The sequence below is a fragment of the Hemitrygon akajei genome, chromosome 3, assembly GCF_048418815.1.
Source record: "Hemitrygon akajei chromosome 3, sHemAka1.3, whole genome shotgun sequence".
Classification (NCBI taxonomy): Eukaryota; Metazoa; Chordata; class Chondrichthyes; order Myliobatiformes; family Dasyatidae; genus Hemitrygon; species Hemitrygon akajei.
In genome coordinates this window covers 83,132,924-83,150,847 of record NC_133126.1, presented here as the reverse complement: position 1 = coordinate 83,150,847, position 17,924 = coordinate 83,132,924, and the positions used below count along the sequence as shown (strand labels likewise).

At 38.0% G+C, this 17,924-nt stretch overlaps 1 protein-coding gene across 6 annotated transcripts in view; it reads right to left on the bottom strand.

The window, feature by feature from the left end:
• Nucleotides 1-17,924, bottom strand: part of pcnx1 (pecanex 1) — a 243,376-nt gene that overhangs the window by 120,534 nt on the left and 104,918 nt on the right. For 5 of the 6 annotated variants that reach the window (XM_073040246.1, XM_073040248.1, XM_073040250.1 and 2 more), the window contains 2 exons: nt 5,409-5,538; nt 2,146-2,330 (listed from right to left, as the gene is read on the bottom strand). The exons of the other annotated variant lie outside the window; for it this stretch is intronic. In XM_073040246.1, the coding sequence (XP_072896347.1) occupies nt 2,146-2,330; nt 5,409-5,538 (315 nt within the window). The remainder of the gene's footprint in view (nt 1-2,145; nt 2,331-5,408; nt 5,539-17,924) is intronic. 6 annotated transcript variants of the gene reach the window in all.

Genomic DNA, 17,924 nt, shown 5'->3' with positions numbered 1-17,924 from the left:
AAATGAGTCTCTCCTAAAATATTACTTCAACAAAGAAAATACTCTAATTTATAATACTCATATCAGGTTGCATCTATGGCCATCAGACTGATTAACTCACGCTGATTTGAGAGTATTCTATGTTACATTGACTGTTCTGTTTATTATAAATTACTATGATTGCACATTGCATACTTAGACGGAGACGTAATGTAAAGTTTTGTACTCCTCATGTATGTGAAGGATGTAAGAAATAAAGTCAATTCAATTGAAATTCGAAGAGAAACAAACAATGTTTTAGTTGAAGGCTCTTCAGCAGAACCACGGGGTCCTCTGGTCCCCAAATCAAACTTACTAGTGAGTTGTCTTGGTTACGAGATGTGTTGCTGGAATTACCTCGATCAATTTTGATTAGTATCCTGTAAAATGTCTATTTCCTACAATACCATGGGTGTTCAATGGTCAACAGTGACTCAGTTGGCCAAAAAGACTTTTCCATGGTGTACAACTCTCTGACTTACCAGTATCCTTCATTATTTCATCTCACAGAGAAGGCTTCCACCTTGGTCTGATTATGTAATTCTCCCTCCCAGTAATAATATATTTCTATTACTTTCATACCTCATGTTTCCTTTTATGACCTGATGTCATTTGTGCCTCCATATAAGAATATATGGAAGCAGTCTCATAACTTCCCTCTCTCTTGGGAAGATACATTATAATCTTTCTGAGTTGCACTGCATTTCACTAAATAATTCTACAATGCTTGTTAAACTGACATCGTCCATTCTCACTCTCATCTCCTGATACTCCTTCTCCTCACCCTGAATAAGATTTGCTGTCATCCTCTCTGGAGGTCAGCTGAATCATCCAATACTTTAACAGCCCTGGAGACAGTGGCCTGCCATGTGGTAATGAAACACAAGCATACTCTGTGGTCAAAGCTGATGACTTGACTCTTGAAATGGATATTCTTTAGCCAGGATTACCAATAGATGGCTCATTCACCAGTCAGTTTTGCACAGCCCCCAAAATCATTACCTTACACAGCCACATATCCACAAAACTTACTGTCCAACAGCAAGTCAGAGCATTGCAGTCCAAGATTTTGTGGCAGCTGTACAGTATCCAACAAAATCCATAATTCATGGTAGGACATGCTGTAATACAAGGCTACATATCAGAGATCACTCTTGAAAGTTAGGCCATAGTTAAAAATAATAACTCGCAGTTATTGTAGCGCTTCGTAGACTGAACGTACCCTGAAATACTATAGTAATTTAGTGATCGTTGTGATGGGGATAAAGCTGCACATTAGCTTAAAACAGCAAGTTCTCACAATCTACATTATCTTAGCAAGATAACCCTATTTTTTCCCCTGAGGGCTTAATAAATATTGGTCTGGATACTAGAGAAACAATTTGAGCCCTGAAATTCATCTAGTACTGGTCTGCATTTAGGTTCTGTTCAACAATTTTAAATGTACTCTTGCACAGCATTAAAAAAATCATTTGGAGCTTTCCTTTTGTTATTGCTGGTTCAACAACTCTTCTACCCTTACATCGACCTGGTGTGCAAGTTTCCAAATAACTCAAAAAACACAGAAAAGGCAAATATAATTTCTGTAGTTTTAGGATGAAAGATGATCTAGATCACTACTTAATCTTATTGCTGAATTTGCAACCACCCTAGCATTAGGACATTTTCTTTGAGATATTACTGAAGCATTTTCTTCCCTCATGCATGTTAAGTCCTGCTGAATTGCATCATTCAGTTTCCAACTCCTTGACGAAAATGTAACAGATATCCAAAGAAAATGATCTCAGAATAATCCAAGGGCAAGTCACACAAACAAAAATAAACGTTCACCATATCTGGAGAACATTGAACTTAATCATTAATCAAACATTTTGGAAAAAAAAATCAGCAACTTAAAGAGACAGCATATCCTTAAAACAAATAGGAAGAATTTTGTATCCCAAAAAAATTAGTGCAGCAAACACATAATCATTCAAGCAAATTCAACATTACCGTTGAATGGTTGTAGGTTTTAATTTTCAGTTAGCCAATGTCAATCTGCAAAAGGAGTACTCTCTCTTTACAGGTTGCTTATAACAAGATTTAACAATAATAACCGTAAGTCCAGTAGTCTGCTTAGCTGCCTACCAAACTCATCCTGTAAACTGCAGCCACCAACAGCAGAGGCACTGTCATGTGATGCTTCCAAGTGGACACTTCCATTTCTGACCAGTAGAGAAGCGCTAGCACTAAGTACAGCAGCTTGTGATGGGGGACAGGACTGTATTTTGATCTGGGACGTAGAAGACTGACCCTGCTGACTATCTTGAAGGCTACAGTAAAAACAGTGAATATGAAAACATCACATCAAAAGGCAACTAGAGAAAACATTGACCAGGCACAAATTAACACTGGAACACAAAAGCATACCAACAGTGGAAGCCATGCAGTTTTAGGTTTGTAAACCCAAAGAATACACCTCAACAAATGAGGCAGAGAATTATCAATAAAAAAACAGAAGATAGAGAATGTTAAATGCAACAAATAGCTTATAGGCAATAGGCCAACCTCAGCTAAGTTGTCTGGTGTCCAATCCTAAATTACTTCCTCAGAAAGTGATAATTATATGCATTCCTGCATTTCACCCCATATATGTCGATACTTTCTTTGCAGATATGGGGTAACAACCCTACACAATTCTGTACAAAAAATGAATATTGCACAGTTGAAGTGTGTGATGTCCTGTAATAAAAGAGACTGGTCTAAAAACCAAGGCTCTATATTAATAGATTGACAGATATACGAGCTTATTTATTTTTTAAATCCAATTACATCACTGTATGAAATTTTAATATACACAGAATTCAAATTAGTATATTTTAAGCTATAAGTTTTGTGAGCAGTAAAATAAATACTTGGGGGAAACAATTAGGCTTCAAATCTGAATGGATATCTTAATAGCTGATCATACACCGAAGGAAATAACAGTATTTGGACTTCCTATTATTTCATTATTAAAATGGACATAGTGTGATTTCAGGTAATGAATCATGCAATGCAATGCAAGTCAGATCCACCTTCCAAAACTACAATGCACTTATTGAAATAAAATAAGCTAGTTTATTTTAAAGGGACTCCTTTTACTGATTCACAATAATTGCACAAAACTTTCAGTTAACCGGAGGAAGCTGAACGTTCAAGCCTCTCCCAGTTTATTCCATATGATCCTTGTATCACAATCCTTTTGCAGCTGTAAAGTTAAATTAAGGAAAACTGATGCTTTGCTTCAAAATAATTTTGAGCTGTTAGCATCCTTAATTTCAATTATTGTATCTGACTATAATATGTAAAAAATTCTGCAATTCAACAATTAGTTGATACAAATAAGGTTAAAGCACAACTGGGAGTTAACTGATAAGGAGGGAATGCAAACAGATGAAAATTGGGTCATCATTTGATTCAATTTTAAGATTGTAATTGATGTGTTCCTCATAACAAAAGAAAATGTGTTGCCTATTTTAATATATTTGTGGGATCTAATGTGTGCAAGTTAATAAAGAAGTGGCCACAGTTGACAAGCATGTAACATTGTGCTACATCATGATGCAATAGTTTTTTCCCAATATTAACTGGGTCAGTTGGAGTGAGAGAACAAAAAATATAGAAGTACTGGATGCCAATTGTGACAACTCTAAAGAATCTACTTTCATGAGGAGGGAATCAGTTTATGAAATGCAGTTACTAACAATTGTAACGGAGAGGGATTCTGCGTTTGCTATGCAACAGGTGAGGTGGAAAAAAGGTTACCATGATCTTACTGCCACCTGCAGTATGTGACTGATGGAAAATAAATAAGGCACATGAAAAATCAGTATTCTTAGCTACAACTTCCTGTGAAAAGCATTTTTACTGTTTTTGTCCTCGTTTTCCTTTTGCTTGGTGTGCTTGCATAAGAAGTAAATCTCCAACATCTTCTAGCGAGAAATAACATCATGCATGGTCACTGGAGATTGGGTTTTGATGGGAGAGTACCAGAAACAGGGATTATCAGAGAAAGTAGAATGAAAGAAGGGGGAAATGGCAGGTTCTCACAGATTTGTTAACAAAGGTCAAATCACAATTCTGCTGCTTTTATTCCATTTACAAAAAGAGCATATGCAGGCTGATGATTATGTGCATTCAAGACATAAGAGAGTGATGCATTTTGATAGGAACAAGGATAGGCTACATAAATGGTACTATTCTATGTTGGTGCAGGTACAAACAGATCTAGAAGCACTCCACCCTCTTCAAAACCTGACTGAACAAATTGAAGAAACAGTTTTAAAAATCTTACAGGATGCCGGGCTTTGTACATTGGGACACAAAAGCTAAGAAATTTTGTTGATCCTCTTGTTACATGTTGTTCAACTGCAACTGAAAGACAATGTCAATCCCAGCTTCTGTTCCAATTCATAACCTTCAAGTACTGGTAAAATGTATACATAAACAGAAGGGAAGCAGCATCACTTTGACCTCTAAGTATGTGGAATCAGGATTCTAAATTGATCCAATTGAGTTGTAATTAGAAATTTGTGTTGCTAGCATTTACCAACCATGGGAAGGGCTGGGAAATTATTTTAATGTAGAATACAAGACATTCCCAAATATGGGACAGTAATAATAATAATAAGTTGCAGATTTTGCCAACCAGAGTATAAAATAATTTTAACATCTACCAGGCAACACGAGTGGATCTGCAGATGCTGGAAATAAATAAAAACACAAAATGCTGGCAGAACTCAGCAGGCCAGACAGCATCTATGGGAGCAGGTAGTGACGATGTTTTGGGCCGAAACCCTTCATCGGGAGTGAATTAACATGGGATGGTCGAGGGGGGATAAGAAGTGGGGGGAGGGATGAAGTAGAGAGCTGGGAAGTGATAGGCTGAAGGGAAATGGGCTAGGGGGAAGGTGGAGAATTATGGGAAATAAAAGAGAAAGAAAGGTAGGGCTGAGGGGAGATTATAGTGAGGGGGGAAAAAGAGAGAGAAAGAGAACCAGACTAAAATTATAGATAGTCATCACTACCTCCTCCCATAGATGCTGTCTGGCCTCTGAGTTCTGCAGGCATTTTGTGTTTTTATTAACATCTACCAGTGTATATTCTTTTTTTATTTATTTGACTATAGTCACAATAAAAACTAAATAGTGATTTGGGGACATTTTCCAAAGATGCAAGGGTTGCAACATTAAAACCTTATGCACAAAGCAGCAGACGACATGCATTTCCGTTAAGCCAACATGCTCATGAAGTCATGCAACAGCAGCTCAAGACACAGAACATGCTTTAGGTTTATAAGCAGTCGAGGAAGTAGTGAAACGCAACTGATATTTGAGACACACACTTTGCAGGGACATTTTAGGTCATACCTGAGAGGTGATCCAATAAGTGAGGCTGGAGGGGTGGGATTACTGCCCGCATTATGCCGCCGGCGCACGGCTTGGCGCCTGAACGTGCTGCGCTCACGACGAAAAGTAACCATCTCATCAGTCGCTTGGGCTAGCACAGCAAGATAGGTGTAAGCAAGACAAGCATTAACCACTCAGTCAAAAAACAGGATGAGCAATTCTATTCCGTACATGTTAAATTCTGTTTATACAAGCCACCCATAAAGTGGCAATTCTGTACCAAAACGGCAATGCTTAGTTCACTGCAAATCAAGATTCTGTCATGTATCAGAAAACCTCAACACCCCATCCATCTGAGTAATTGTAGATCAATATCAAAACTACAGACCAATCTAAAATAAGCTATAAAGTCTACTTTTAAACTTTAACACAAATGCTGATATTTTCTGTATACACAAATTTACATATATTTTACGTACATGTATATATGACCCTCTATGACCACACATCTGAAACTAAGAAAATTATCTCCAGCTACTTTAAAATGTTATAAAAATATTTAAAAAGGGATGGAAGATTAATTGGTGCAAAGAACAATTAATGAGAAACAGCCACTGCAGATTTGATAATATTCTGCACAATTTATGAACAACATACAAATGGAATATAAAGAATTGTCTGGATAAAATTAACAAACAAAAAATCACTGGTGTTACAGACTATACAGAACAATTACATCTTTTTTTTTTAATTAGTGGATTCTGATGAATTGGTCCCATCAGTTAATCAGGGCATCCGCTTATTTGGGATACTATGCCATTTAACTGAAGCAGGAGACTGAACTACCTTCAAGGAAGGTAGTCTCCAACTACTTTCAGTCCAATGAATGCATGGCTGTTAGACATTACACTGTTACTGGAGCAAATAATTTTTAAATAGCATCATTTGCGTGTTTCTGTTCAAAATGCACTGATTTTTGTCACTGATAGTTGGTGAGAAATGAGCAGTAAAACAATTCAGAACTGCTTTGCTCACTGCAGTTTCAAGCATTCGGGCTTGGAAATGGCCAGGAGTGAAAATGAAACGATTCCACTGCTTCCATCGTTAGCACTAGGTGTTTGCGCTACTTAAAGACCCTACCCACCTCAGACATTCTCACTTCTCCCCTCTCCCACTGGACAGAAGATGTTCATTGTCCATTGAATCTGATGATGCCAATGAAACCCATGCGGGAGAGTATTTTTTAAATGGAAAAGCCGTTTCATCGGGGAAGTTCCACTCTCTTTGCCTTGTAAGTCTGGGTCCAGTGGTACAATAATCATCACAAACTGGGGTCTTCCTTATTGATATGGGTAACCATGACTTCTTCTGTGCCTTATCTTGCTTTTGCTCTCCTCAAAGTATTGCAGAGCTGCCTTCTTGGTCGTTGGATCTCACTGTTGATCTCATCTGCCCAGTCCACTAGAGCTGACTTCACACGCTTGGAAAAGCATGTCACTATTTCACCAGGATATGAGGCCCACTGGCTACCCTCACCTGGTTGAGCCCACCTGTCAAAGCAGTGTACCAGAGTGTGGCCATCTGTCACATACAAACTGCTACTTGGAGCCACATTTGAGAGCTGAATGTCCAATGGGGACCGAAGGTGAGTGAACTGCCCCAGAATGAACACCACAAACCCCTTTACCTGAGGTTCTAGCCCTCCTTGGACATCCCATTTACAGCAGTATACACTGGATGAATTCTTCTATTGATAACTAATAAGAACTAATACACATTTTATTATACTGTAGTAGCATTGGTAGTGTTTTAATATGTTCTATATTTCATTTTAATACATAATGTGCTACTCAGTTAAATGGTAGTTTGTCCTTTTTATACTTTTTAACTATTTCCAGGAAACTGACTAATTGGGGTAGCCGCTTAACTGGGTCAAAATGCAGTGATCCTGACATGTCTCAATCAACTGGAATCCACTGTATTACCATTTTCACAGGTTTACTTTCATTAAAGTTCGTCATAGCAAAACTACCCCCATATTCCGGAATTGATAATCTGCTAGGAACTGTACTTTCTGATGCACAAGTCTAAAGACTTGAATTTTCTCCTGTCTCAAGCTTAAATTCTCTCCTCAAAGCTTATACCTTTAGGAAAAGGGAAATCATGGAGCAGAGAGAAAAACGGGATGGGAAAAAGAAAATGGCAGAAATAATAAATCAGAAATAGAACAGGTGGACATAACATTGGACCATAGGGAAATAATGAAATTAATGCATTTAGAATAGAAAAAACTGATATAATAAAAGAACAAATCAAACTCAGATTAGGACAGAATACCAGGTCTAGTTAGATTGTATTCACGCATTTATAAGTGCTCTACAGATGAGATACTAGAGGTATTACTACAAATGTTTAGTAATTTATTAGCTATAGGTGTAGCTCCAGAGAATACACAAATTTAAGAGGGACAGAACACGTGCAGGAAATTGTGTCTCAATCAGCTGTCAGTGGCAGAAAAAATAATGGAGAGAACAGAAAAATATCTCAAGATCCAGAGCACAATAAGTAGCATAGATTTGAGAAATCTTGCCTGATCAAAAATGTTTTTGAGATAACAGTCAATGATAAAGAAACATAAGGTTGCCTGCAATAAACTAATGACTAAAGTTTAAGAATGCATTGCCAGGGCTGGCTAAAGGTAACGATTCAGAAGGAAAGTACTTGTGAATAGTTCAAAGAAATCAGTTGTGATAGTTTACAAGTGTCAATGCTGAGATCATTATCATTCTGAGTTTACATTAAGGATTTAAACTCTGTAATGAAAAGAGTTTCTAAATTTGTAAGTGACACAATATTGGGAGGAAAAGTCATTACTGAAGAGGAAATGAATTAATTTGCATATTAGACAAAGGAAGTTCAATATAGATAACTGCTAGATGGTACATGTTCAGAATCAGAATCAGGTTTAATATCACTGGCATATATTATGAAATTTGTTCACTATGGCAGAAGTGCAATGAAACACATGATAAATAAATATAGAGAAAAAACTGAATTAAATATATTTGTCTTTTAATAGTTAAGTTAAAACAAGTACTGCAAGAAAATAAACATAAAAGTAGTCAGGTAGTTTTCATGGGTTCAATGTCCATTTAGAAATTGGACAGCAGAGGGAAAGAAGCTGTTCCTGAATCGCTGAGTGTGTGCTTTCAGGCTTCTATACCTCCTTCCTGACAGCAACAATGAGAGGAGAGCATGTCCTGGGTGTGGGGATTGTTAATGATGGCGCCGCTCCTTAAAGATATCTTGGATACTATGTAGATTAGTACCCATGATCCTTGTGCAGTAGACACCCCTCCCCCTATAGCAGACAGTGATACAGCCAATTAGAATGCTCTTCACAGTATATTTGTAGACGTTTTTGAGTACTTTAGTTGACAAACCAAATCTCCTCAAACTCCTAATGAAATATAATCATTGTCTTGCTTTCTTTATAGCTGCATCAATATATTGACTCCAGGTTAGTTCTTCAGAGATACTGACACAAAGGAACTTGAAACTGCTCACTCGCTCCATTTCTGATCCCTCTATGACGATTGGTTTGTGTTCCTTCATTTTACCCTTTCTGAAGTCCACAATCAACTCTTCAGTCTTGCTGATACTGAGTGCTATGACACCACTCAACTAACTGGTATAGCTTGCTCCTGTACGCCCTTACATCACTCTCTGAAATTCTGCCAACAATGGTATCATCAGCAAATTTATAGATGACGTTTGAGTATGCCTAACCCCACAGTCATGAGTGTAGAGAGAGCAGAGCAGTGGGCTAAGCACATACCCCTGAGGTGCACCCATGTTGATTGTCAGCGAGGTGGAGATATTATCTCAAATCTGCAGATTGTTGTCTGCTAGTTAGGAAGTTGAGAATCCAGTTGCACAGAGAAGTACAGAGGTTCTGTAGCTTTTCGATCAGGAATATTTGAATGATTGTGTTAAATGCAGACCTATTTTCGATAAACAGCATCCTGACATGGGTATTTACACTGTCCAAGTGATCCAAAGCCACATGGAGAGCCATTGAAATTATGTCTGCTATAGACCTATTGTTTCAACAGGAAAACTTCAATGGGCCCAGGTCCTTCCTGAGACAGGCACCGACCGATGCTAGCCATGGTAAGAAGAACAAAAAAAAAATCACTTTACTTGAAAGGTGTAAGGTGGAGGAAGAATGAAGTTATCTTTAAGTACACATACTGTAAACACTACATTTTGTGCCACATATTAGTAGAGCAACAGATAAAAAAGCAAACCGTTATTTTTTTCTATAAGTGTAGAATTCATAAGTACAAAAGTTAAGCTAAACCTATTATCAAATCTTTGCTAGACTGCACTTAAAACTAATACATACAATTCCAGTCAGCAAATTATTAAAGGTTAGGAAAAACCATTAAAGGTAAAGGAAAAAAATGTTTCTGAAGATTTTCTTAAGAATCTAGTATCTAGTAGTTCTGTAAGCTGCTTACACTGTATACTGCCAGCACCATCTTGAAGACACATAGGAGAGAGACTGAAAATCTGGTTGAATGATGCCACAACAACCACTTCTCAATGTCAGCAAAACCAAGGAGCTGTTTACTGACCACAGGAGGAAGAAATGGGGATCAATAAGTCAGTCCTCATTTGAAGATCAGAGGTGGAGAGAGTCAGTAACTTCAAATTTCTTGGTGTTATCATTTCAGAGGATCTGTCCTGGAAATAGTACACTAGTAACATAACAACGAAGGCATGGCAGCTCCTTTACTTTCCTAGATGTTTACACAGATTTGGCATGTCATCTAAAACTTTGACAAAATGCTATAGGTAAACAGCAGAAAGTGTCTTGACTGGTTGCACCATAGCCTGATATGGAAACACCAATGCCCAAGAACAGAAAAACCTAATAAAAGTGGTGGATACAGCCCAGTCCATCACAGGACAAGCCTTCCCCACCACTGAACACATATACAAGGTGCACTGCCACAAGAAATCAGTCATCACAAACCACACCATGCTTACTTCTTGCTGCTGCCATCAGGAAGGAAGTGCAGGGGTCTTAAGGCCCACACTACTACATTCAAGAACAGTTATACCCTACAACCATCAAGCACCTGAACCAGCATGGATAACTTCTCCCACCTCAACACTGAACCTATTAACTCACCACAACCTATCAAGTCACTTTCAAGGACTCTACAGCTCACGCTCTCAGTATAATCTATTTATTGATTTATTATTAATTTTTTTTTGTATTTGCAATTTGTCTTCTTTGGTTGTCAGTCTTTGTATGTAGTTCTTCATTGATTCTATTTCAACTTCTTTGTTCTACTATAAGTGCCTGCAATAAAATGGATCTCAGGGTAGTATATGGTAACATATGCATACAGTACTTTGATAATAAGTTTACTTTAAACTTCGATTATCAGGAGGGAAGATCCACCGAGTGAAGGTGAGGAGGACATAGTAATGAGCAGAGAAGTGCAAGTTATTCTGAGTTTAAGAAACCTAGGAAAAATGAAAATCAAATGTCTTGGAATTCTAGCTCCACCAGTTTCCTATCTACAGGCAACCTGATCACCAGATTGAGGGTTTTCAGAAAAGAAAACATTCAACAATATTAAAACTAAAGATATGAAGTAAATATACTGTGGAAGTTAGATACATCTTTGTGAAAGGGTGGTGTTGCTAAGGAGATGCTCAGAAGATAAAATAACAAAGGGCAAATGTCAAATATGAATCTTCCAGATGCCGGAGAAAAGAACTTCTGCTCCTCCTAACGAATAAGGCATGGGTCTTATGAATTCAGCTTTCCAACAGCTGCTGAGTTCCAGGGTGATTTGTACACCTGATCCATTTAAACTAAGGACAGAATGAACATTAATAATGATGGTGGGAAGTCTTGTTATAATAGCTAAATAGTCATCCCACAAAAAAGTTGACTATAACCTCTGTTAAAACTACAAGTCTTCAGGTTTAAGCCAAAATAAGTTCTAGTTTCAGATATCTGCATTTTAAACTGACCTGAGCCTGCTTTTAAGACAGTTGCAATTCAGCAAAGTAATTTGGAAAATAAATGCAGAAAAAAAGCACAGCTGATCATACTTGAAGGTTACGTATACCGCTGGAGGAACTCAGCAGGTCGGGCAGCATCCATTGAAACGAGCAATCAACGTTTCAGGCCGAAACCCTTCATCAGGATTGCTCGTTTCAACGGATGTTGCCTGACCTGCTGAGTTCCTCCACCTTGTTTGTACGTGTTGATTTGACCACAGCATCTGCAGTGTACTTTATGTTATGTATACAGCTATTGTGTATTTAATGTTTCAGTAATATTTGTGCAATATTACAAATATACTGCTTGATTAAGCATTCTTTGTTGTTTATATCTTTATTATGGGTTATATGTAAAAGTATGTGAATAGTATATGTCATTACACTACCACATAACATCTGCACCACTCACTAAAGTAAAAGTATGTACCCCAGTTCTCATGTTTTTCTTTCAATTAATTTTTAGAGTTACGAAATGTTACAGCGGCAGTGAAGTAGCTTTAAAATGAACATGAGACAACTACCTACCTGCTGAAGTGAAGCACATTTTTTTCTGCTAAAGGGAAGACGTTCAAAATTTTAAAATGCAGCACACCTTTCTTTGGAAGGGGTCAGAGACAGTCGAGTTAAATAAAAAGGCAGACAACAGATGAAATTCACGGGTTCATAAACAGTGAGTACTGGGCAATAATAAGAAATAAATAAAAGCAGAAATGGCTGGCTACATCAAAAAGCTAGATGGATCAAATGCACAACAGATAACTATGTGATGTATACTGAACAAATTGAACAGTATTTTGAAGCAAATGAAATAGCCAATGCAAAACAAATGCCAGTGTTACTAAGTGTAATAGGTGGTAACACATACAATTTTCTCATAAGTTTAACTGCTTCAACCAAACCAGCCGAAATGAACTTTGCTTATATCATGAAAGTAGTGCAGGAAGATTTAGAACCAAAGCTATTGTCCATTGCAGAATATTTTAGGTTAATGGCTGAATTGAAGAAATTGTCTGAGCATTGTCAGTTCAGTGATGGGCTTAATGATGCACTGACGGACTGTTTAGGTTGTGGAAACTTACAAGAAAGCATTCAAAATTAACTCCTAACTTAAGGACAACTTACGTTTAAAAGAGAATTTGAAATCACTGTATCAATGGAAACAAAAGGAGTATGCTGGAGAAACAGCTGAGACAAACTGAGGTTCAATGTTTCACTCCCAGACAAGCAATCCTGCCGAGGGACTACAGATGTGATCAAAAGCGGGTATATGGAAAGATTAAGAACAGAACAGGATCACTCTCCTACATAGCGGAGATTGCATTTGATATCATCTAGCGATGACAGATTTATCAGCTGAGGAGAGCAGAATCAATTGTCCGAGCAGAGAGATGGCCAGAGCTGTCAGAACCACTTCCTGCAGTCCCACCCAGAGTCAACTCTTACAAGGATTATAGAGGAGGCCCCAGAACCGGAGATCGTTTCACAGCCACAAGTCTTACCTACCAAGCAGTTTGACCCCCCCACACCCCTTGTCAGGAAAGACATTATCACACAATAGTAAGAAATTCTCCATATAATTCATTATGGATTACATGTAAAACTAGAAGAATAGCAACATCATTAGCCAACATATCATATGTATAAGCCTCAATAAAGTAAAAGTAGGTAGATCCATATCCCTGGTTCTACATTTTTCTTTTGATTAATTTTTGTAGTTATAAAATGAAACAGAATAAGCTGAACGGTCCTGAATCTTCCTATGAGTACATACATGCAAACACAATTATTTGCAGAAGGTTGCCATTTGACCCCTCACATCTGCTCCACCATTTAATATGATTATGGCTAATCTGGTTATAACCTCAATTCCACATTCATGTCAATGATTTCAACTTCCAATATGCAAAAGGAGCCATCTAACATCAGTTGTGTATTCAAATAAAAATATTTGAAAAAGATAAATTAAAAGACAATGATGAGTCTTGATTATATTTTTGTATTACATAAACTTGTGATTATACAGGCAGTCCCTGGGTTACGAACAAGTTCCGTTCCTGAGTCTGCCTTTAAGTCAGATTTAAACGTAAGTCGGAACAAGTACATCTGGTATTATTTAGTGTCAGTTAGTCAAATGTTTGTCTTAGTATATAGTATATATTTTACCTTTCTATGCATATAAAACACTTAAGAAATGTATGTATTCCAATAATTAAACCACTGCGTTGCTTAGTAATAATTGTAGCTTTCATCCGGGCAGGGCCTTTCACAAGCTCCATGATTCTCACTTTATCCTTTAAAACTGTTCCGATTGTTGACTGACTGTAGCCTAATGCTTTTCCAATGACCGATGACATTTCACCTCTTTCTAAATGCTTTATTATTTCCGCTTTATTTTCAGTCGTGATCATTTCCCGCCGGGTGGTGGGTCTTCAGCTCCACAGGCTCCCGAGGTCCGCGAGTCCTAAGGACCACCGCATTGAACTACCCGGGTCCTAAAGTCCACCACACTGAGTCAGGTTAAATGGGACAAGTGGGGGCTGTGCGGGGTTTGGGTATTTGATCCTCCACAATATTCCATGTGGGAATTTAAACTGGAGGTGGCAGTGTTTTTTTTATGAGGTCGAGTTGCAAGCTCAGCTGGTGGCGCACTCGGGAGCGGTCTGTCACTGGATCCAACTCGGGAACCTCTGTTCTCAAGCCCGGCGCTGATCTCACTGCGCCACCAGCTGACCGGAAAGGGGGGGGGGGTCATGGTAAATCTTGCTAAGAAAAATTTAAGCCAAATACAAAGTTACACACTCAACACAGTGTCAATTTCAACAACTTAAAGCGGCGGAAGGCATCGCGATCCGACTTAAATGGTGGACGGCGTCGCGATCTGACTTAAAATGGTGGACAGCGTCACGATCCAACTTAAAATGGTGGACGGCGTTCTCCTTCCTCGGTTCGTTAAGTACGAGTTGTTCATAATTCGGACGTTCATAACTCAGGGACTACCTGTAGTCTCATTTTTCACTTAGCTTTTAGAGGCACAATGCTGAAAAAAGTCATTACTCAATTAAACGTTGCAAGTATGGTCTTCATAGATTACATTTTTACAGGGTTTATTGAATTATTTGAGTACATTATGGAGCAACGTACAAACATACTAATGTATTTATGAACTTTCTGAGTATGAGATCAAAATTTGCCACCAGCATTTCCATATAAAACTGGTGGTATTTTTCCCACGTAAATGCCACTAAGTTTAGACAGCCTACTCCAATGCAGGAAATACCAAATATGCTGGCCACTCATTGCCAGCAATTATGCAACTTCCCTCTAGAGGGCAGCTGCAGAGTGCAAACTTGCTCCAATCTTCTACCAGCTACACTGGGTTATTGTTCAAAGAATTGCACCAGATTAAAGCTTGCTGGAGAAATAACAGCATTCCTGAAACAGGAAACGAACATCTACAAAGTACTCAGGTAAGAAATATACATCTGACATTAATTTCTAGTTAAAAGTTCATACTTTATGGATTTGATTATATTTATTGTTTTTAATTAGGTTATGAATGTTCATTCATTTCAAGTGACATGGCTCAATTTTATTCCTCCAAATATTCAAAGGACATGAGATCCTAAGTTTTATAAAGGGGACGTAAGATACAATAGCAAAAAGCTAAGCTTGTACAAATCAGAGACACCAGAGACTTCAAATGATGGAATATGGAACAAAAAAACAAACTGCACAAGGAAATCAGCATGTCAGGCAGTATCTTTGGAGGGAAACAAACAGCTGATGTTCATCTTCAACTTGTACAAATTAGTGAAAGAGGCATATCCCAGTCCAGGATATAACTATATTATGAATCTCTGCTCATAAGATCACCAGAGGACTCAGAGTCTTTCAATTTTACAAAGAAAGGGAGCTCATGGGGTGAATGAAATTTGAGTCATCACACAGAAGCTAAAATCAGTTTTTGGAAAGTTAAAAATCTTGCCATTTAATGGTTTAGTACTTAGCAAGCAATAAACACAATACTAAATTACCACAAGAGAGAGAGAGAGAGAGAGAGAGAGAGTGTGTGTGTGTGTGTGTGTGTGTGTGTGTGTGTGTGTGTGTGTGTGTGTGTGTGTGTGTGTGTGTGTGTGTGTGTGTGTGTGTGTGTGTGTGTGTGTGTGTGTGTGTGTGTGTGTGTGTGTGTGTGTGTGTTCATTCGTTCGTTCGTTCATTCATTCACAAAGAAGGTAAGATATGGAACACCAGACTGGAATAATGATTTTTGGGAATTATTCCACTGACTCATGGACCACGCTATTGCCTTCAGTAAGCAACAGCACATTGCATTGAAACTTTAGGACTAAAAAAAGATTTAAGGAATCAAGTAAATGTGTTCATATTGCAGTAATTTTATTTATACCACTGGAAAGAGAAAATAAGAAGGGTTCACATCATAAACATAGCTACATCTCTGTAAACCCTTGGCAAGATTTGCCCATGGAGCACTTTCTGAATTCAATTTTATTGTTGCACTATCAATTGTCAAGCTTCATTAAATTAGATGCAAACTTCAATCTGTAACCAAATATAATCAATGCACCTTTGTAGCCTACTTAAGGAAGCAGAGAACTATTGTATAATGTGAGGGGAAAAACAGAAAAACATTATCTAAGTAGTGAGAGATTACAGAGCCGAGATGCAGAGAGATCTGGGTGTCATACTGGATGATTCATAAAAGCCAGTGTGCAAGTACAAATTGGAAGGCTAACAGATGGTATTGCTTATTGGTGGAGGAATTAAATTCAAAGTTTGTGAGCTTAAATATTTTAGAGAATGCTGAGACCAATTTGGGAATATTGTGTGCAGTCTTCAAGTCCTTTCTTAGAAAAGATTATGCAATTGCTTTGGAAGATTATAGGAGGCCATTCATAACAGGTTACTAGACATAGCTGGAACGGACAGATTTTCCACAAGCAAAGGTTGGATAATTTATATTCACTAGAGTTTAGAACAGTGAGAAATGTCTTCATTGAAGTCATGAAGTCAGTGACACACAGGCTATTTAGCCCACCACATCCATACCAATTAGTGAGCAACCACCCATACTAGTCCCATCTCTAGCACTTGGCCCATATCCTTTTACACCCTCACTTAGACTTCATAAGTTATGTCAGCATCCCCATTTCAATTACACCCTTATACATTCCAGGAACTCATCAGTCTCTGGCCAAAAATTGTCACCTTCATATCCCCTCTGAATCCCTTGCCCTAACTCTATGTTCTCCAATTTTATCTACCTTAGATATGGGGGGAAAATGTTTCCTGCTGTCTACTCTTAATAGTTTTACATAGTTTTATTCTGTCCCCTCTTCACCTCTTCCACTTCAGCAAGAACAGAACCAGCCTATCCACATAATGAATCACTGCATCTGAGACAACATCCTATTGAATCCCCCCTCCTGGATCCCCTTTATATGTCCTAACCTCATTAGTACTCCAAAAATGGATCACCTCACATTTACATGGATTGAACTCCATCTACCATTCATCAGTGTTCCTTCAGGACTAAGAGTGCCCCTCCTCTCATTGGTCTATCTACATACTATCAAAAGCTCTCTTGAACAAATCTCAAAAATTCTACCCACTCTGAGCCTTTTACAGCAATGAAACCCCAGTTAGTATTCAGAAAATTAGAATTCCTTTATACTGTAACACTACTGTTATTGCATCTCTCTGATAGTGGCCCACATATTTGTTTTCTAACCTTCTGTTGACTGACAAGAGATCTGAAGCACACCTCAGCATACTGGCACCTCTCATTTTGTTCCTAATCTCTGCCCATGCAGCCACATTTGAAGAGTTGTTTTTTGTTTAGGATATCTTCTCTCAATACTAAACTAATATAATGTCTTCTTGACTCACCTTTAATATTTCATACTGTGGGGTACTGAGTTGTCAGTCTTCAATCCTTCTTCAACCAATTCTTAGTGATAGCAACAATATTTTACTTCCCCTTGTAAATTACAGCCTTGAGTCCACCTAGCTTTCTCATTAAACTCCTTGCATTAAATATATATGCAATTTAACTGTGGATCTACCATTTATCCACTTGTTCTGCCTACTGGGTTTACCAACTAATTTGCCTCTAGGTGATTGTACCACCCCGCCCAAATATTAACTGTGAGCCCCATTCCTCTGTTAACACAGTTTAAACCTTTCCTAACAGCACTAAGCTATTTTGAACATGTCAATGTACTTTGTGAGAGTATTTAGATCTAAGGATCACTATTTAAATACATGGGGCTACCTACTTAAGACCAGAGAAGAGTACAATATTATTTCTCAGAGTGATGCTAATCTTTGGAACAAGGCAAGCCCAAGAAAAAGGTAGTGGAGTAGTGGAGAAGGTGGGGGCATAGTAAGAGGCTACCAAAGCTTGCAATAAGGATCTGGACCAGCTGG